At 39.2% G+C, this 21,849-nt stretch overlaps 1 protein-coding gene across 5 annotated transcripts in view; it reads left to right on the forward strand.

Moving 5' to 3' along the window:
* Positions 1-4,885: 4,885 nt before the first annotated feature.
* The window catches only part of LOC121365631 (phosphofructokinase, platelet), a 42,824-nt gene continuing 25,860 nt past the window's right edge, over positions 4,886-21,849 (forward strand). For all 5 annotated transcript variants that reach the window (XM_041490019.1, XM_041489988.1, XM_041490003.1 and 2 more), the window contains exons 1-3: positions 4,886-5,263; positions 13,072-13,145; positions 19,994-20,071. In XM_041490019.1, coding sequence (XP_041345953.1) covers positions 5,179-5,263; positions 13,072-13,145; positions 19,994-20,071 — 237 coding nt within the window. In that variant the 5' untranslated portion in view covers positions 4,886-5,178. The remainder of the gene's footprint in view (positions 5,264-13,071; positions 13,146-19,993; positions 20,072-21,849) is intronic.

Below are 21,849 nucleotides of genomic sequence, written 5' to 3' on the forward strand. Positions count from 1 at the left end.
TTCCTCCACAATCTGCCCACCAATCAGGAGGACATTTTATGGATGGGGACACTCCAACACTCCTGGTGAAGCTGTTCCAAGGGTTCACTAATTCAGAAGTACTGTACAAAAGGACAATACCACCTATAATAAATTAGGGCATTCACCTAAAAGTTCTGCATTTTAGACAATGTTCTAAGGTTATTGTTCACATTTTTACACTGAGCATCAAAGTAAACAAACATAATTTGAGAATTATCCCACAAAGAGTAAGAATTCTCCTTGGTATCTCAAATCCTTTCACACTACTTAAGGAGAAAGCTGCAGGAAGAACTACCACATTCTGAGAACACATGAGTAGTCTGTATCCCTTTAATGCAGACTATGACTATGCATACATGGCCTTACCCACTTCAATGAGACATATACCTTTTGTGGCTCAGTACAGCAAGTTTGCAAATTATTCTGTGGTGCCAAATGATGGCTCACTGTGGAAATTTTCTAGGTGAGAAAGGCTTTCACATCCTTTGACCCCAAACCTGGAGAAATAGCTTAGTCAATTGTATGATTGATTAATTGACTAATTAGCAAAATGTTTCCTCTTATTGAAGTGTTAGGCAGGTTTTTTTCCTGCTTTTTGAGGGTTTTTAAAAATCTCTGAGCAATTATGATACATTTATGACTAGCACTGCTCAATTTTTCCAAAAAGAGTATATCTTACACTATGTATCTTTCACAGTAACAGATTCTCTTTAGTCTGCAATAATTTTGGGTGGTATTTAGCTCAGTTGTGAATTTTCCTACCCAATAAAACAAAAAGAATGCACTTTTCAATTAAGAAGTGGACTCCAGGTCACATCAAACCACAGAAAGATGAGGTTTTAGGGGTTTAGAACTTGGTTGGGATTTTTTTCAATAATCAAAGTTTGAAAGTTAGATAACCTAGACAGATACAGCATGTTGTTTGATGGTGGCACTAAGCAGTAAATTTAGGAGCCAGCAGCAGAAGGAAGGAAAAACAGTGACACATAATGAACCTGTTGGGTACAAATTAAAAATTTGTATGTGTCATTTAAGAAATCATACATGAATTTACCAGAGAACAAATAATATCAAGGCTAAAGACCACACTGACATATTTTCCATATAACTACTTATAGAACATTTTCCATAAAACCCTGGAGGCTTCAAAACTACTATAAGCAGAACAATAGCTTTTGGTTTTAAAGCTATGTAACAACATTCCCATTCAAAATGTTTTGGCTAGGAATTAATTTGCTACTGATTTGTCATGTTTTACATTTAGATTCCAAGATAAAAACGGAGTGGAAGAAATTACTTTACCAAATACTGTTCAATCATTGTCTTTTTTATTTTAATTAAGAACAGTTATAATTAAGTAAACATAGGGATTAAATTTGTGCTTTTAATTTACAGAAGGCCAGATTAAAGTACCATTCAAAACTCTTGTACTTTTATTTCAGCTCAATGCCTTAAATTTGTACCTAACCTTTCAACTGAAGAATCAGTTACAGCAAATTCAAAGCAACAGCCTTTGACATTCAAGAAAAGGTTGTAGCTCATGTTCAATACATGATTTTCATTCATGATGAATATATGGTGATGTTTTGTCATTCCTCACTGAAAACAATAAATAATCCTCTATAGTTGACATGTAGGACCAGGAAATTTTTTCGTACAGGAAGTAGGGGAGTACTATGAAAGAAAGCAGTCAGTTCTCTTAAAGAAATCACTGTCACCATCTGCTCAGAAACTATACCTAAATGATTTATTAGTTCCTTCTTTTCATGCTTATCTGGGCATTCCATGATTAGCTCCCTTAATTTTAAAGTGCCAGAATTTCTGTAAATTCTTCCATCTCATTTTCTGTTCTCTGTGTGGTTTCTAATAATACTAAAAGGTTGAATATGCAGAATTTATTTATCTTTATGATTCCTAAGTCTCATGGAAAAAAGACAGCCAAGCAGAAGAAACAACTCCTCCAAGCACCTCAGACAAACTTGGAAGTGTGGGCTCATGTATCATGGATGCCAGAGAATCCACACCCAAGAAAGGTCTAGCTGTAGAAAACTGTTTCACTTGGCTGGAAATCCATTCATTCAGTTCTGGTATCCATGCTGTAATGTTGTTCTCTTTGGGCATAACTTGTTCTTCCCAGCTGAACCTGATTTCAATGGAAAACGCTGTGCTGAATGTGGTACTGGGTGCATCTGTGGTATCAGACCCAGAAGATGAACTGCTGTACAGTTTAAAGCAGCACCTGGAATGATGCTGGGGCAAGGGGAGGTGGGTAGCAGCCCAAAGTATGTCAAAGAGTCAATCAGGATTTTTTAGGTCATGATGAGATTCAAAGATGGGCAGATAGACTTGACCTACACGGCACAGGGAACAAACAGGCAATGTGAAAAGGATGCACCAGACCACCTGCAATGGTCAGTATCAGAGAACAGGCAAACTCACCTGTCCTCTCCCTATGCCAGGTAAACTGGTTCCATTTAGTATTACAGTAACAGGACAATTATAGCACCTAATGTAGCGTGCAAATGACCTGCTGAGGCTTTATTCTGATACACAGTTTCTGTTTATCAGTTTGCATATCTGAAAAGAGCCTATTCTCTTGGTGTCAGTGTAATTTATACATGTGTACCTAGCTGCATTAACAATATCCCACAAGGCTAACACTGTTTTCCCCAACAATCTTCAACACTTAAGCCAGGCAGTCACTCACTCTTAAGATTAGAGGCAATTGTATTGCTGGAAGATATTTAAGTATATCAAGACAGCCCCAGGAACAAACAGTTCCAAATACTTTCCTCTCCGCCCACCTCTAAAAACCTGGCACAGCCAAAACACAATTCTTCCCCAACAGCTCTACTGAAGAACAAGAAGTAGCTATAAAAAATGATGAAAACATTGGCAGATTCCTTGTTACACGAGGAGGAAAAAATTAATCACTTACAAGTTAATGTGTACAATAGAGCAATTGAAGAAAAAAAATACTTTCAGAAAATAGGAACTCCTTAGCATTGAGGTTGTATTGGGAAGTAAGAGGGACACATCTACTTCCAGACAAAGTGTGAATGCTTCAGCTACAGTGAATAGCCATTTTTTAGAAATAGCTGCACCAAGCAAACACAAGCAACAAGAAGTTGTTGCTTTGTCAAAGTGCTCCTGAGATGACAATGGTCCTTGGTCCATGGTGCTAAAATAGTCACAACAGTTTCTACCAGCAAAAGATCTTCTTGATTTTACAGGTTTTGGATCAAGCCCTGAATCACTCAAAGACCTTAATTCAGCTTTTGCAGAGCTATTCTCAAATAAAATAATGTGATTTCGAATCAAACCAAATCTTCTGAACACAGCATGACTTTGTGGATGTTTACATAGTTCTATAACAGAAGTTCACCTTCATTATAATCTGTGACTCAAGACTTCAGATCCGGGAAAGAATATAGTAAATTCCTACAGAGATATTAATGCTCATGCTATGCAATCTATTTGTCAATGGATCATTTCTGTTGTCAACTCACACTCATAATAGTCTCAGTGTAGATTTGCAAATGTGAGCTGCCCACACGCTAGGTATAAATATCCATTTTCAGGTATGGCTTCAAACACTTATCTATGAGTAATTTTGACTGAACTACTCAAATGACTGTACTTCCACATGTGTCTGCGTGAAAGCTGACAGGATGAGCACGTGTATTTTTACGATGTGAGCTGTCTGTGATGTGATGAAGACATTGAATTAAACCAGTAATTAACACAGCAATTAAAAAATAAAACTCGAGTCAGCATTTTGATGCTGTTTCTGACTCTCTCCCTGACTTGCTTTATTATTTCGTGCAAGTAAATTGGCCGGATTTCGCAAATACTTTTACTTATGCAAAGTACCACAAACAACAGTATACAGGGTAATACAGCTTTATTTGCTTAAATTACCAAAACTCGGCGCTTTTAATGTTTCCGTGACTATGCAAGCTGCTATGATCAAGAACATTATTCTGCCAGCGTGGTGTTACAATACAGGGAATTTAAGAGCGTGCTTAAGTGGTAGTACTTAGTACTAACCACTCCCCAAGCAAAAGCATCAGCGCATAATAGGAGGACGAAAATAAAGGCAGAAAGACTTCGATTCCCACCCGGAGCAATTCCTCCCAACTGCTTGACCTCCGTTGCTCTCTTTGACTCAAACTCTGTCTCTCAGCGCTAATACTCACAGAGCAGCCTCCTTTTCCTACCGGCGCCCGCTGCGGTGCTGAGAATCCTCAGCGGGACGACACACCTGAGGATGAGAGGCCACAAGAGAAAGAGCAGAGCTCGGGGCCTCAGGGTGTCCCTGCCCGCCCCCGTGACACGGACCCTGCCAGACGCGGCCCCCAGCCGTCTGTCCGTCTGTCCTGCATTCCCAGCGGGAGCCGCTCTCCGCTCCCCGCCGGAGCCTTCCGAGCAGCAGCCGGGCGGGCCAGCGAGCCCGAGCCGCGCCGGAGGCATCGGGCTGCGAGGAACCGACACGCTGGAGGCGGAATCCCCCCTCGAGCCTCTGGCAGAGCCGTGAGGGCGACGGGAAGCCGCCGGAGAGCCTCAGCTGAAGGAGCCGCAGGCGCGACGGAGACACGCGGCGCTCCTCAGCCGCTACTGCGGGGAGGATGAGCCAGCTCTAGCCAACACAACTCCCTCCCCCGCGCCGCCGCCGTGCCAAGGCGCCAGCCATGTTCCCGCATCGCCCCCACCTCGGGCGCCGGGAAGGAGAGGGGGAAGGGGAAGGAAGGCGGGGAGGCGGCGCCGGGACTCCCGCCCCGCTGGGGCCGCGCCTCGCCCCCTCCCACCTGCCCGCGCCCCGCGAGCGCCCCCGCCCCGCCCGCCNGGGGCGGGGAGGCGGGGAGGGCGCGGCGGCGGGGCAGAGCGGGGGGCGGCGGGTGCGAGGAGCTTAAGAGGTGCTGCTCGGCTCGCTCTGTTTTTTATTTCCCGGGCTTTTGCACACAGCCTTGCCACTTCCCTCCGGTTTTCTGCAGAGATTTACCTGTCGGTAACCACACACCCACACCGGGCTGCTCGCGCTCTTTTCCCGCAGAGGCCGAACGCTCGGTCCAGCGGAGCGGGGGCAGACCCCGGCGGCCAGGGGCTCCCTCAGCGACCGCGCTCCGCCTCGCCCGCCGGTGCCGCTCCCGCAGCGCCATGGATCACCAGCCTAAGTTTTTCGAGAACCTCTCGGGCGCCGGGAAGGCCATCGGGGTGCTGACCAGCGGCGGAGATGCCCAAGGTAGCGGCTCACACCGTTTGCTCCGGGAGCACGGGGAGGACGAGGGGAAGGAGCCGAGGGGGAAGGAGAACGCGGGGGAGCTGCGGGCACGGTGGGGAGTGGGGCAGCAGCAGGAGAGGGCGAGGAGCCCCTCGAGGGCGGTGTGAGGGGCAGGAAGGAAGGGCCTCCCCGGCTGGCGGGGCGCCCATGCGGGAGGCCGGGGAAACAGCGTGGGCTGCTTCAGGGCTGGTGTCGGCAAACCACGGTGCGGCACATGGAGGGAGTGGAGAGAGGGCTCTGGGAGCGGTTCACACGGGATTGCAGTGGTGCTCGGGTTCCTCTTTCCGTGCTGGCCTTCGACCCGGCTTTCCTTCTAAGCGCGTTTAAAAGATAATTTTTTCACGGCCTGGGCGCTTGAGGTTCAAACATCCCCTCACCCCTTTTTCCCCTGTGCCTTCCTCTCCACGTTTCCTCTGCCCCAGGCTGGGCAAGGGAGAGGGTAGGAACACTGCAGTAACTTTTACTACCAAGATGTCTCGTTCCCTGGAGAGATGGTGGGGTGAGGAGGGATGGCTGATGCGAGCGGGGGAGGAGGAGGTCGTGCCGCCCTGCACGGCGGGTGGGAGGCTTGGCTGCGCTGCTGGGGCTCTGCCAGCCCTCGCCTCATCTGCTTTTCACTTCGTTTTGGCACCAGCAACACGTTTATGTTCCTAGCCGTGGTTTAGAACGCTCAGATCGTGGTTTACTTTCCCCCCGTAGGAGTATGTTAGAAACGTGTCTCGCCTTCTTAAATCTCTTCAGTGTAGAGGAAGTCGTAGCTACTACAGGACAGGGCGAACAAAAGACCTGCAGACATTGAGAGAGATGGGAAAGAAAAGAGGCTTGATCACAATATACCTAGTCAAGAATCCATTTTTTCAACACTTTACTTTCCCTTTTCCTACCAGAATATCGTAATGGGTCCTTTCCAGCTCGGCATATTCTGTGATTCTACGGTAATAGTTTGAAGTTTCAGTTAATTAAGATTTCAAACACGCAATGCTCCGTGCTGTTCGAGAGGACTCTTGCTCTGCTTATACGAGGAGAGTTGTTCAATGATAATTGCTTTTAGCACCTTCTTTTAATTTACAGTTGTTTTACTTTTTTTTTTTCGCCGGGACTGTCTCGAGACTACATTCACTTAAAGAAGAAGCGGCACTTATTCGCGTTTGTGAAGAGAATGGGGGGTGCGAGCCTCTCCTTTCGTTCTGCGTGAGCTCGGTGGTTTAGGGAGCAGTCTCTCCCCAGATTTTACACGGGGAGCTGCTGGGACGAGCCCGCGGCGGGGCAGCCTCCCATCTCCTCTTACCCGGCTTTCCCGGCGCGTCCATGCGGTGGTAGCTTGCATGGACCAGTGTCTCCGCGCTCCCTCCCTCCCTCCGCCGGTGTGTACGTGATCCGCTGCGAGTCGCTGCAGATTCCGCCTCTTTGCGTCATCTGGGCTGGGAGAAGCATCCTCCCTCCCCCTGCCCGCAGGAATAACGGGGAGCCCCCGGGTTTACCTAGGATTATACGAAACTCTAATCGGGATGAAAGGGATTTGTTGCCATCGAGGAGGAAAGTGTTGCAGCTCTGGAGAAAAAAAACAAATAGATGCGTTTAAATGGCTTCTCTTACCCCTCGGTGGGGCTACACTTGTTCAAGTTTTATCCAGTTTGCCCTCAGTGATATCAATTCCACTGCTAAAAGATTCTAGGAGGAACTGAGCATCAGAGCGTCTCTGTCTTAATGGTCTGGTGGCAAAATCGCCATTTTAATTTAAAAGTGTGGCAAAAAGGGTACTGCCTGAAGCAGCAATCCCGTGCTCAGCAAGAGGCTGAGCCCTGCAACTTGCTTCTGCATGGCTGGAGATTATATAATGCAGCAGCAGATGCATCTCTTTTTATAAAGTACTAATCTTCACTGGTCACTGTGTGAATTAAGGCATTTGAAGGACTTGCAGAATCCACGGGTAACATCTAGACTTTATCTCTGGCAGATTGCCACAGAAGCATGCAGAGTTCCAGAGTAACAGCCTGTGAAAGTTACTGTCTAAGGAGTAGGGTTGTCACAAAGACCAAAAAAAGTAAACTGGATGCCTGCCAAGCTGTTTCATTGGCAGCATTGTTGTCCTAACTTTGAAGAACAAGGAAATAACCTTCCCAGCATTTTAGAACTTGATCATTTCACCTGAATCATGCAACAGTGTGTGACCATAACCCCTTACTATCTCGGTAGCAGCAGAGATGTGTAAAATAAGCAGCCTCAAGTCAGTTTGAAGGTTAGGAGTTAAACAAGGGACAGAATGAGTCATGCCCTCTCAAGGTCATTTGCCCTTTGGAGGACAGAGTGTAAATGTGTGAGAGAAGTGAAGTCCTGAAGTGCATGAAGAAGGAAGTATGCTGCTGTTACAGCTATTTGAAAATAATCTGTTCAGGCAAAGTGTAGGTGAGGCAAAGGTACTGACTCAGAAGTAAGCAAAAAAGTTCTAGTATTAGGAATAAAGTTCCAGTCTTCTGTTTTGTTTTGTTTTAGATTTGTCAGACACTAAAAATCTTCAAAGTATCTGTAATCCAAACTAAACTCACAAACAATTGAGTAGAAAAAACACCTGTTAAACACAAAATCTTAATAGGTGCCAGTATTTAGATTGGACTGTAAGTCTGCGCAGAGAATAAAATATACATAAAATTATTTTAAGGTGAAATTAATCCCTTTACTGTTATTTGTACTTCTAATAATTTAAAAGTAGATTTATGTAAATTACACAAAGCTTTCTATTTATAGGGCATGTTAAGTTGTCAGTTACTTCCCCGCATTGGTACTACTTCCTTGAAAGTTTCATTTTTCTTTTTTTTTTCTACCAGTAGAATTTTAAAGACTATAGGATGTATATGTGTCATACTGGACTTTTTTCTTTGTGGAGTTAAAGAATTTATCAGTGATCTGTTTCATAGGAAAACAAGTTCTCTATTTAGTACACTTATAATATGTGTAAGTACCAAACCTGAGAGTCTATCACTTCAGCTAGCCAGCTGTTAAATTGTGAACTGAAAATGTACTTTCCACCGTAATCACAAGTACCTTGAGAGGCAAAAAGTTCTGACAATCAATTCTCAATATTTGTGGGTTGGTTCAGTTTCTGGAGTATTTCTAAATTGTACTGGTTGCAGCTCAGGAAGGTGGTTTAATAAATGGTGTTTAATAACTCACGCTTCTCACTTTGTTGGATTCTCTGGCCATTCTTCTTCAGGTCATGAAGTGCACTGGTTGAATTTTCTGTGGGTTGCCAGTGTCTGCCACAGACAGTGTTGACCACCTAGGTCACTGACGTTCACGCAGCCTCCCAACAGCCTATTCCGGGACCGTGGTAGGCACGGCTCGGCGGCAGGAAGCGTCGTGGGGAAGCCGCTGACAGAAGGTGATTGTGCACTCCTGGGCAAGGATGTGCTTGTGGCTGTGGAGCTGCTGCCCAGCCAACTGACTCGAGGCCTTTGAATAGGACTGTGTTGTTTTTCAGATAAACTCAAAGATTCAGTGTTGAGGAGGACAGCATAAGTAAGGGATGGAAGGTCTGGAATATCATAGCTCATCCTGCTGAAATAAAGTGCTTCGTATCTCTACATTCACAGCGTTCCAGGCTTCCCAAAAACCAAAACCAAGTTGGTTCTAAGGCTTTGTTAGTAGTGTAGATATACAAGTCTTGTCCTGGTGGCATAGATTGGAAGAAGAAATCTTGGCACTGAGCAAATTATAAAGCTCAGCTCCTTCAGCAAATACTGGGTTTAAAAACAGCATAAAAATAGCCCTGAAGAAGCCTTTTGGATTCCAGGGCTTTGGAATACCACTGACCATGACTGTGGAAGCAAAGATTTACATATTTCTGCTCTTGAAGCATTACAGGCTGAGTAACAGAAGATGTATTCAATATAGTAGTGTAAATGTATTAGTCTTGTCCGGGTGGCAAGATTTCTTTTCCACCATAAGCTTCTCAACTAATACAGGAAAATAAATATTTTTTAAGAAGTCACAAACTAAAACAAGCTACATTCTTCTTACGTCATCCAAACTAGAGTTTGTTAATGCTTACGTGATTTGAATATAGTCACAAGGAATTTTTGAATTCTAGCCCCCCAAAAGGCACCTTTTCCAGCTGAGAATAGTGCATGCCAATAGGCATGTATGTGAAATACATATGTGTCTATAGATACAATATTATTAGTACTATTTGTATGTTAAATTAAGGAATGTAGTTATTAATGGATGAATGTAACTATTTCAATGCATTTAGTATTTTTGAGAAGCTGCTTTTATAATTAGTGGATTCAATGGTTGAAACTGGTCTCTTAAGATTTTTAAGAAAGAGGTATGTTTGCCATCTAGATGTTCTGCAATTGTGTTATTCATGCAGTAGAACGTTCTGATCTAATACAGTTGGTGTTCAGGAAAATTGTGTAATGTAGTCTTCAGGTATCTAGAATAACTACTGTGTTTATATGCAATAGAATCTGTAATATAATTAAAAGTAAATGGAACAAATTCAAGTTGTGTTTTTATTGATTCATTCAGTTCTTGATTTGACTGTTCTCTTTTCATGATTATAGGCTCTTACTGACATAACCATTTACATATTTGAATAAAATCTTCCTGTTTGGTAATGTTTAGACATTTTCCTTAGTGATTTTTGCTATATAGTCTTTTAAGTCTGAATCTTTATTCAGGGTAGCACTGAAACATATGTGTTAAGTCATTAAGCCTGTGTTAAAGCCAATGTTTATCTTTAAAATTGGTGATACTTAAGTATTTTTTGATGCTTATCCAAGATGCATAGTTTTGATTTTGCTTTTGAGTGGTTTATGTTACAGTTGTTTATTTAAAGGCATGTCTGACTGACTAAGGCAAGGCAAACTTGGCTTAAACACAAACTCATGTGGAACCTCCTCTGTTGTAGAGGTGCATATGTTCATGAGCCAGGATGCAGGCACAAGAGAGGGGTACTCTTTTGGGGGCAGAGAGAGCCTTTGAAATAATTTAAAGATTTCTGCAGTACTGTTTGTAACCCTGTTATGAAAACCAAGTGCTCCTTTTAAGGACAATTGAATAAACAAGATCAAGGATAATAAATTATCAACTTTTAAATTAATTCGGATGTTATGTAAAGCCCTGAAAGTAGTTGTATTTCACTTAAGCTTTGCTGAGTCCAAAAGAGCAAAATAAAAATTTCCCTCTTTCCTAGGCTTTAATTAAAAAGCAAGTAGTAATTCAGAAACATTTTAAATAATTCTTACATTATTTAAAAAAATACTGGTTTCACTTGTGGCTTTCTTTTGAAGCTGCTATTCTAATCCTGTATGTTTATCAAACCGCATTTATTATTCAGGACTAAATCCACAGTTAACCTGCTAAATCTCTTATAAAGTAGTAAGCATGAGTAATAACATTTCATGGTTATTACAGTAATTCATAAATACTTTTGTAAGACTCCACAAATAATGAAATTTTATTAGACAGTCCTACAGAGGCTTCATGATTTTTTTTTTCTTGAATTACTGCAATTTAGACAGCCAAACTGTAGCAGTCTAAAGCTGCAATGTGTTAACTGTATTTTGCAGGTATCAAATTCTAATATCCTTTAATCTTCAGCCTTTTGAAATGTAAGCTAGGAGCTTGCCAGTAGACACCCAAGTCCTTTTTCTCTATAAGGAGGTAAAATATATAACACAAAATAACAATAAAGTGTAGATTACCTAAATTTATAAAGCTGCAGTGGTAGTACTGGGAAAATGCTGTCTGTCTGTAATCTGTGGGATTACAGATTTTTTTCCCTGGGATTTTTCCTTTTCATGGAGCAGGCAAGTTGTGAATTTTACCTATTTTTTCATGCAAGAAACATGGAAACTGAAAGATATTCACTAAGAAAGTATATGGCTGTATTGAGGATTTATATACAAACTTCCCACAAATAAACCAAACCAAACAACAGCAATCCCTCTGTTTGGAAAAACAAAAAACCCCAAAAAAAAAGCAACCAAAAGCCAAAACAGAAGTGCCAAAAAACCTCCGTACCAAGCAGCAACAACAAAAAAGCCTCCCACACAACGTGTGCTTCAATAGAAGCAAGCTGTGGGCTTTGGTGAAAGGAGTACCTTGTGCTGAGTGTTCCTGTTTGTGGAAAATGGCAGTGCTGTGATGAGCTGTCAGTTTGTTAAAATTAAAGGTCTTTGTCTCTGAGGGGTGTTAATTTTGTTGTGAAAACTGTTTCACTGAGGAGATAACTTTGCTCTGTTTGATCTGAGATTTATCATGCTAACTTTCATTACAGGCTGTCAGATGAGATTCTCTGTTTTTCTTTGGCATCATCTAGTTCTTTGTCTAAAGCTGTGCTTTTAGCTGTCTTGGCATTTGAAAGCTTTTTCCAGCCGTGCCACAAGGCCGACTCCAGCTCTGTAGCAAGAATTCTTGCTACAATTTCCTAAAACAGAACTTATGTGAAAACATTGTTACTTGTGATTTTTGTCGGAAGTGTAAGTGACATCTACACAAACAGCAAAATCAACTTTTTGGTTTTGGCAAACTTAATTCTTTTGTTTCATGTTGAGCAACTTTAGGGACTTTCTGGTTCATAAATAATGAATCTTTGAGAAAAATTCAGCCTGATTCTTTAGACAGGTTGACTTCTGCAGCTCAGTATTTTTTGCAGTTAAGGTCAATACTGTAGGATTAGATCTTTGTGACTTGCTCTGTTGTTTATGTATTCAGTTACCAGCTTTTATATCTGCGGAGAGGTGAACACTTAACACTTGTGTTGAGCAGCAGAGCTTACCTGCTATTTGGCTGTTTTGATATTAAATACAGCAGATTTGGAGAATTCATTCCTGGTACTTTGGGTTGTTACCCTTCTTGGATCCATTTTTTACTGATGAGCCAAGACTGTCAGTGTAGCCCAACTATTTCTCTCTTCATGCTTTGTGTGATCTCCTGTATGTGTTTTGGTGTATGGAAGCAATTAGTTGATTAGTTCTAGAAAGTTCCTGAATAATGGGAAGGGTAATGCAGTATCTGAAGGAATGAATCATAAGAGAAATTAATTTGGCCTGTCTAGAGGGATCAGGGGAACTTCCACTGTTGCTCAAGAGGTTAAGTGTTTGACCATGGGACTTAAATGGAAGATTTTCCAGGATTATAGTTTGTCAGATGTCTTGTGAGCAGAGAATTCCAATCAGAGCTTGCATTTTTGGGACCAAAGTGGCGTTCAGATGCTTTTCTGTCAAATGAGTCAATGTAGTATTATTTATATTAATTTACTGCTACTTTTGTCTTTTTAAATGAGCATCTGTCCTGGTCAGCTTTGGCTCTGCTCCCCACAAATGCTGTATATACACCTGTGTTATTTTGGAAATCCCAGAAAAAACTGTTTGAATATAATTTCTCATTTAAAGAAGCTAAATTTTAGCTTGCTGAATGTTTTGCATTTCAGACTGGAAACTAACCATTATTGCAAAATTAATTTACTTCGTTGTTCGGTAGCTGTAACTTCTACAGTGCTATTTTGCAGTCAGCAGCAATTTAATCTCTGATTAACACACACACACTGGCATTCACATAATTATTGTAACAAAGAATAGTTCTGAACCCTTCATACTCATGGGCTGCTTGCACTGTCATTAAGCAAATTTCTGTTTTAATGGATGCTGGTCATTGTCTTTCTTTAGGAATGAATTAATGTTCTCTTTATTTTCAAGACACAATACTTTTGCTATACAGAAAGTGCTGGATGACTGTAACAATGTGATTTTGCTTTTTCTTCCCAGGTATGAATGCTGCTGTGCGCGCAGTAGTACGCATGGGAATCTATGTAAATGCCAAAGTCTATTTTATTTATGAGGTTAGTTTTGTTTCATTCATTCTGTATTTTGTCTTCTGACTAAACTTGAGTTTTTATAGAAATACACTGGAGACTGAATAGTATAAATTAAAAAATGTGGGTAGGTGCCATTCCTGTTCATTGTGGGTTTTATTTAGTACTTTTTATTTTTGTGGAAATTTACATTTCACAAGGTATATTCTTAAACTTTGTAATTTAAAAGTAATTTCTTAAATATATGGAATTCTTTGTGTGTCACCAAAGACTTGAAAGCAGTCGTCACCCTGCAGTGAGCTACATATCTGTGCACTTGTTGGATGTTTGGCCCCACTTACTGTGCTTCATAAATATTTATTAATATTGTTTAAAGTGCTGATTGTTAATCCTTTGACTCCATTTTCCTAGAGTATGATAAGGCTGTATCCTCACCCTCATTTCACAGATTGCACAGCTTGGTTTTGATCAAGAGTACTGTGGCACTGGTGCCATCTTGCCTGGCTTACAGGTTGCAACTGAAGAAACTCAACCAACAAACAAACAAAAAAAAAAAGCCACATCAAAAACTTGACCCTCATTGGTCTGTCCTGACATCAGAATTTTGTGGCTGAAATTTGTAACTGTATGTGCAGAAAGACTGTAAATTTCTGTAGCAATTATGCAATATGAAAAAAAGATGGGACAAGTTTAATGTCAATGCCAAGGTGATGCTCCATGTATTTGTCTTCCTGGAAGACTTTTGCAGTTAGACTTCTTGTAAAGGATGCTTTAAAATTGTTTTTATACAATTTTTGTAGATTAAACTATACTGTAAATATATTTATTCTATTCCCACTGGAATTCCTGTACAGCTTATTAGTAGTTTGAGGTTATTACAAATCATAATAAAAAAAACTATATGAGAGAAGCTTGGTAGGTCCGCAGTAAAATTCTAACTTTAATATAAAAATATGGAGTACTAGAATTCATAGAAGTGCTTAGAAAACGCTTTTGTTTTAGTTTTGTGCATGGCAAATACTTTTTATCTTTAAAAAGTAGCTGTTTATCCATTTTTTTCCTGGTCTGCTTATTCGTATAGCTCATTTACTAATGAGATGCAAAGTATATTGAAATGCAAATAAGCAGAGGACTGTGCTCCAAAATTCTTTCCTACTACTGTGCTAGAGCAAGTTGCTCTGAATACTTAGTGTGTGCTAATTACATGGCCAATCTCTGAAATTCCTTCAGTGTTCAGCTGTTTCGCAGGCTCACTGAAATGGGTCAGATGCTTCTCTGGAAGTAAGGAGGGTGTTTTGGACATCTTTAAGGCCAGAACTTCGATTTTGAATTTATTTTTTAATTAAGCTTAAGTTAAGAATTGCCTTTTTTTTTTTTTTTTTTTTACCTTTTAAACATATTTGGTACCACAGAGTGATAAATTTCAAGAGAAATGTGAATATTTATTTTTTCTGAACAGGACTTATCAAAATATCACTATTTAAGTCAGGATATTCCTGTGTTTGGTAGAGTTGGCCAGTGTGAAGTCACAGATAATTCTGAAGGAAAAGTGATTGTAAAAAAATTAGTCAGTGTTGGGAATTTTCAGTTTCCCATATATATTGTCCTTCTGTCTTCAATGTAACAGCAGGGTCTGTGAGAAATGCACATTTCATTGCAAGTATGGGCTCTGGAAAAGATCTTGCTTCTAGATCAGTCCTTTCAGTTCTGTATTTCTTAAAGTATCAAACACTAAGCTTTGTTCTTCTCTGACTGGTAATAGTTGAAATATGAAGTCAGTTTTCCTTCACAGTGCCCACAAGTACTTCAGAGAAACAGTTGCAAGCATTGAAATGAAACAGCTGTTTAATTTTACCCCTTTGAGATGGGAAACAGATAAAGGTGACAAGTGTAATAGAAGGTAAAAATCTTCTTCTGATACTTGTCACTAATGTTCCCTGTTCTAAGCCTTTGTGTGATGTATAAAGAGGAGATGTATTTTTGGGTATAGTTTCAGTTATTTATTGCATTTAATAAGGTGTTCCCTCTGAGTTACAGTTTACTGAATGTGGCTTGAGTGTGTCAAGCAAAAAGAATACTGTACCTTAAGCCTATGTTTTGAGCATTTTAACACGTAGGTTGGGATAAAATGGTATTTGTATTGAAGCTGCTCTAAAATAATGAAGGAAAAACCTGAAATGACCATATCTAAAAGAAGAAAAAAGGTATTCTTATTTGGATCCAAAAATTGAGTTATAGGTCTCAGCCTTTTCAAGCTTACTTTGCTGTAGTCATCATGCTTTATTTCTCCTGTAGCTGTGTCTGTCAAATGAACTTTTTTTGTGCTGCAAAACCATCTGTCTTCTACAGCTGTGGCCAGCACTAGTTCATATTCTAAGTAAAAAAGTAACTCTCTTTTCCTAACTGCATTTTTCTTCATCTTGTGATGAGAGATTACTAAGATAAATGAATTAAAATTGGTACTGAATAAGATCTAAGTAATTTTCTAGCCTTTTTAAAATTGGTTTTATGAAAGCCCAGAGAAAGAAGCATTTACATACTAGACTTCATGGCCTATTTGGACTTCAAGTCCCAAAAGGAAAAAAAGAGTAAACTCATGTGAAAATGAAAACTAGAAGATAATTTATATAAAAACTATTATTTGCTATATATCTTTTTATAGTTTATATAAAACTGTGAATTTTTAGCTATAAAATTTAAAAACCCCTTGTGTTTCTTAATTCACTGAAGTTAGCACATTTCAAATTTTTGCTATTAATTGTAAATCTACACAGTTCTGCTAGCTTCACAGTTTAGTATTTTTTAATATTTTATTTTAGTCTGTAGTTATCCTTTTTGGCTATAATCTCATTATTCCTCAAATCTACTCCAGTCTGAATTAAAATTTGAATACCCATGGATTAATTTCACTCATGGTATGGAAATCTAGGAGCTGGAAGTATGTGTAGAGTATCAGGCTGTTCAAGGGAGCTAGTTTATTTTTTTTTTTTCACGAATTAGAAACTGTTAAATTCAGGTTAATTTTTGTTTTGTCTTGTTTTTCTTTTTTAATTGAGAATGGGAAGAAAAAGTGATGCCCCTTATTTATGGCATCTCAATTTTAGAAACTTGAGGTCTTAAATATTTATACAAATAACCTGCCCTTTTTGCAGGATTGAAGCACATAGTTCCCAGTGGATGCGTGCTCTTACTACTAAGCTATGGAGCTTTTAGATTCTGCATCTTGGTTAAGAGTCTTTTTCTCAAGAGGCCAGCATTGGGAGTGCAATGGTACGGCAGTCATGGGTTTCTGTGAGGCAAACTTCGTGTCTTTTCTGTGGGGGTTTGTGCACTCACTGGCAATATTATTTTTTGTTGAGCAATGGCTAAGAATCCTCAGTAAGTAAATTCACATAACTGTTAAAGCCCCAAATGTCTCTCATGTAGCACATCAGAAGATGATTGTTCTTTTTCAAAAGCTTTTGTCTTCAGAGTTCAGGCTGGAAGCCATGTTTGCTCCTACCGTGCTGTCCTGGAGTTGCAGTGTGTGTGAATGTACCCTGTGAGCATTGGACCCACAGAGATTTGTTCTTATTCTTTGAATATTTAGATTTTGGATACATGAAGGATTAAACATAAAATGGAACTTACCTTCACACACTGTGTGCAGTATTTTTGACTGTTCATTTTTTCCATTCTTGCCCCACAGTTTTAGTATCTCAGTACCCAAGCTCCTGTATTTTTAGGATCTAAGTAAGAATTTACTTTTTAAATATAAATTGACAGATTCCCACCCTCATATTACGCTCTGTAGTCACATCTGTGATTTTCAGTAACCATACAATTGATTGGAGAAGTGGTAAACCTTCAAACATACATTGTCCAGTTCTCATCAGTGTTTATCTAACTAAAACAATAAATGGAAATCGTCACCATATTTTACTCAGTTGTAATTAGTAATTAATTTTTTTCCCCAATAACTTTTTTGGAAAGCTGTTCTAATTGTATAGCTTGTATCTTTTAATGGTGTGGAAAACAATGTGACAGTTCTATCTGCCTTATTCAGAGGCAGCATACACATACTTGGAAGACAACTGAATTAGGAAACGTTCATATAACAGTTCGTCATGATTCCAAAGGTTCCCTGTCCTTACCTTGTAGTGGGAGGAATTGTTAATACATCCCCGGTTCTCACTTGGCAGCACAGATATGAACTCCTGACCGAAATGCACAAATTCCTTCTATTTCAATGAAACATGATTCAGGAATGGATCATAGCTCACTCTTAGCCTAGCTGTGAGGTGTTTCATGTCTTAAGCTACTATTTTCTCTCTTTGCTTTTTTCTGTGTTTTAGATTTGTTAATCTGAAAATTGAGAATCTTATTCCATCAGTCTTATTTATGTATATATTTCTTATATGTAATACTTCTTTGGATGCACTTTTGTTTTTCCTCTCAAGTTAAAATGGAAGGTGAATGACTTGAGCACACTTGTACTGTACATATTTTTGTCAGCTCTCAGTGCAATTTACTGTAGTCAGTGTTACAAACTGAATTAAGATGCAACATTACACTGTTTATTGCCAGTGGATCTCTTGAGTTACTGTAGTCGTCAATAGAAATACTTAGAGGAAAAGCTTTTACTCCATTACTGAATGATATAAGGAACATCGAATTCTATGTTAGGAAAAAAAAGGCAAACAAGCAAAGCTGGTGATGAATGAATTTATTAACTTATTAGCCATCATCAAGCTTAATTGTATCTACTGCCATGTTTCTTTCTGAGGATCTTTGCACTTTATCTGAGGGAGAATTTTTTTAAAGTTGCTATGTAGATTAAGCATTATTCTTTTTCCACTTTGCTCTAATTTTGAATAAATTGTGTAAATAATGGCTTAGCTCTTCAAGTCATTGTGTGTGTACATTAGCATACAAATAGTATGTCCTGTATGTAGGGGCCCACAAGGGAACTGGGAAGATGGTTCATCGGGAGCTGTAATGATGGGACAAGGAATAATGGGGTCAAACTGAAAGAGTGGAGATGTAGGTTACTATATGGAGAGAATTCTTTACTGTGAGAGTGGTGAGTCACTGACCAGGTTTCCCAGAGAAGATGAGGATGCCCCAGCCCTGGCAGTGCTCCAGGCCAGGTTGGATGGGGCATTGAGCAGCCTGGTCTAGTGGGAGATGTCCCTGCTGATGGCCAGGGAACCAGAAGGTGATGGATCTTTTAAGGTCCTGTTCAGCCCACGCCATTCTGTGTGTATACATTAGATACATGTCAAAGTTATCTGGAGAGTGTACAAGATATTGAAAAGGTCTGTTGGATGGCAGAAATTAGAGACATAAGTAGTTTTCCATCAGGATGTTTTTTGTTATTGCTTTATCATATTGTCTAACTGAGCAGAAACTTTCATGCTTTCCCCTTGGAAGCTGTACTGGAATCCTGAAATGTCTAATTGAGTAACTGATACTTTTGCTGTGGCCAGGTTATCTTTACATTCTTATTTTCTCATGCCGGTGAGGACTCAAAGTTTGACATTAAAAAATCATATATATTATATGAATACGAACCACTTTAGGCTTAGTATATTTCCAAGTTACTGCTTATTGAGTAAATTCTGCATATTGTGCCTGAATTGTGCCAAATTAAATTTTTCCAGTTTATAGTGTCAGTTTTGCTGTTTTCTGAATTCCCTTCTTGTTCTAGTTCCTGACTTATTGGAAAACCTGCACATAGAAAAAATGTTAACTAACTTCCTTGCTGTGGAGAATATGTACACATAATCTAAAAATGGAGACATAAATATTGTCATGGTTACTTTTCCTTAGTAGTTCTTTGTTTATTTTCTTTAACACATTATGATTTTCCCTGTGGATTTAAATAAATGTCAAAAAGTTGAATGGTAATTCCAGTTTTATTCTGGTGTCTGTCAGTTAGGGTTTTCCAAACTTAGGACTTTTCTCTTTTCTCTTTTTTCTCTCTTTTCTCTTTTCTCTTTTCTCTTTTTTCTCTTTTCTCTTTTCTCTTTTCTTTTCTTTTCTTTTCTTTTCTTTTCTTTTCTTTTCTTTTCTTTTCTTTTCTTTTCGTGTTCACAATATCACCTAATGGAAAATAATGTGTAATTGCCATCCTGCTAGTATTTTTGTAGAGGGGAAATAAAGCAAAGCCAGGCAAAACCCTTTAGCTGCTTGGTGGATAGTTTTCCTTTTTTCAGATGAGTGTAGTTCTTCTCGTATTAAAGCATGCAGTGGTTTTAGAAGACCATTTAAGTTAAGGTAATAGGAATTTCTTAAATGCATCACTAAAAATTGTATTTCTTTTTTAAATGTCTTTTATTTATTGTGTGACTGCCTCAAAAAAAAAAAGAAAAAAAGGTTGTGTCATCTGAGTTCTTGTTCTTTCATGAAAAAAATTTGGGTTATTGCTCTTTATCTTGTTTTGCTTATTACCAGCACTGGGGGGAAAATGTACAATGTGTTACAAAGATTTCCTAAGTTCATGGCCTCAAGCTGAGGTTATGTTTTTAAGGAACATATTTTATAATGCATTTCAAAGTTCTTTGTAGATTTTTTTTTTAAAAATTGAACATTTATTCTGAAAGAAGAAGCACATTACCATTCTAGTTTTATATCTGTGTAATCTCTGTAAAGTATTGCCTTATCTTGATGTTGTTTTTGGAACTAATGCTTTAGGAAGAGGATTTGTTTGGCTTTTTTCCCCCCATAAAAGAAGCACTGATACTTTCTTGAATATTGTTTCATTTAAATTGAGTATTTTTTAATTCAGAGTTCTTAATTAAAGTTTTATTAAAGTGCACAAAGTGAGTATTACTGTAGTGGAAATTTTATGTAGTTTTTAAAATCAGACTTATGAAATACTTTCCCTTTTACAGGGTTACCAGGGAATGGTTGATGGAGGTGATAATATTGTAGAAGTTTCATGGGAAAGTGTTTCGAGTATCCTGCAAGTGGTAAGTGCTAAGGGATGAGAGTGGGACCCAAAACCTCTTTATTCAAACAGAAGAGCCAAAATTCTAGATCCACACACCTGCTGGAGTTATGTATTTGGACTGTGTGATGACTGAGTGACCAGCATGTGCCACTTCCAGGAGAGCTTGATTTCTGCAGTGTGGATGGCTGACACTTGCTAAAGATCTTTTTGTGGTCTTGAATTTGGAGCCCAGCAATAATCTTGAAAACCTTGTTCTAGATTTGCAATGTCACATGTCATTAGCCTCTTAAAGCCATATTGGCAAGTCTGTATTTAATAAGAAAGACATTATAGGGACAAAACATGAAACAGCTGTGTTTTGTAAGGCAAATAATTTCTTACGAAACCCTGTTGGTTTTCTTTGTAAGTGGATTTAGAGTTATAGTAACGGATGTAATTGCAGTGCAGTTCTGCAGAGCTCAGGTACTGCCAATGACTTGGTACATTTTTATTACAACATTCTGCAGTGTGGCCATTTGGATCTCCTCAGCTTTTGCTCAGCATGGTAATGTTGTTACCTCTTCCAGAGCAGGTGCTATGTTTGGCGAAGAGGCCTTACTGCTTGCCAGGCTTTCTGAAAACTACCTCCAGGTGAAGCGTGGGTTTCTTTGGAGTTTTTTGTAATGAACATAAAACAGTTAGCAGAGACGAATTTTTTTTATTATTTTTTAAACCAATGCCCTGGAGTACTGTGAGGTATTTTGTCCTCTGTGTTTGGTTGTTTTTCTTTTCTTCTTTTCTCTCCCCATGTCTATCTTGCAGAATCTGTAAGTAGAATCATGGAATATATCAAGTTGACAGGGACCCATAAAGATCATTGAGTCCTAAAACTAAACAATATGACTAAGACCATCATCCAGATGCATCTTATGATGACAGGAAAATTGTGTTCTCTTGGCCAAGCCGCACAAGAGCATAGGCAGGAGCAGGATGTAGGCTCCTCTATGTGTGTAGTGTAAAAGAAAAACATCTTTCTGAGCTTTATTGCTGATAATTCAACAGACCAACAATGAACCTCAGCATGTGTCTTACAGAATGTGTTTAGTTGTTTTGATGAGAAAGGTTTTGCAGCCCATTGTGTATTTCTGTTTATTCAGAACAAGTAGCATTTTGTTTCAAATACAGTTTCTTTTGCTCTTGCAGCTGTTTTCTAAATATGAAAATATCTAGTTTTAGAGACATTTTTTTAGTCCTATTTTTTTTTTTTTGAGCATCTCTGTATGTACACATCTACCTTTTTGTCTGGAGACAGCTGAATTCTGTTCCATATTTTTCTTTCCACTAGCAGCTATGCAACACAGATGGCAGACTGGCCTGAGAGCTGAAACATCTATTGATAGGGTAGATCGTTTCAGTACAGCCGCTGCAGGTTTGAAGTTCAAATTTAGATGCATGTGACAGATTTACTACAAGTTAAAGTGAAGGGAATGTTTATGCAAAAGTGATGTAATTATCTCCAGATTTGCTTGCAGGAAAAAAAAAATTAATTTTTTCAGTCTTAATTGATACTACTTTTTACTGTGACAATAAATAAGGCAAAAATTAAACTCCTTGAGTGACTGAACAACATGAACGCAGAAGATATGTAAATGATGTGTGTCCAGGAAGACACCCAGCAGTTTTCAGTGACAGGGCAGTTCAGTTATTTTTTAAAATGCCCACCACCGTTTCCAAAAGAAGCTTTTTAATTCATATTAATAAATGCAACAGATAATCAATAAAACAGAAAATGTAGCATTAGTCTGATCTATGAGGAAT

This window comes from Pyrgilauda ruficollis, unplaced genomic scaffold, assembly GCF_017590135.1.
Source record: "Pyrgilauda ruficollis isolate IOZ18807 unplaced genomic scaffold, ASM1759013v1 scaffold12, whole genome shotgun sequence".
Taxonomy (NCBI): Eukaryota; Metazoa; Chordata; class Aves; order Passeriformes; family Passeridae; genus Pyrgilauda; species Pyrgilauda ruficollis.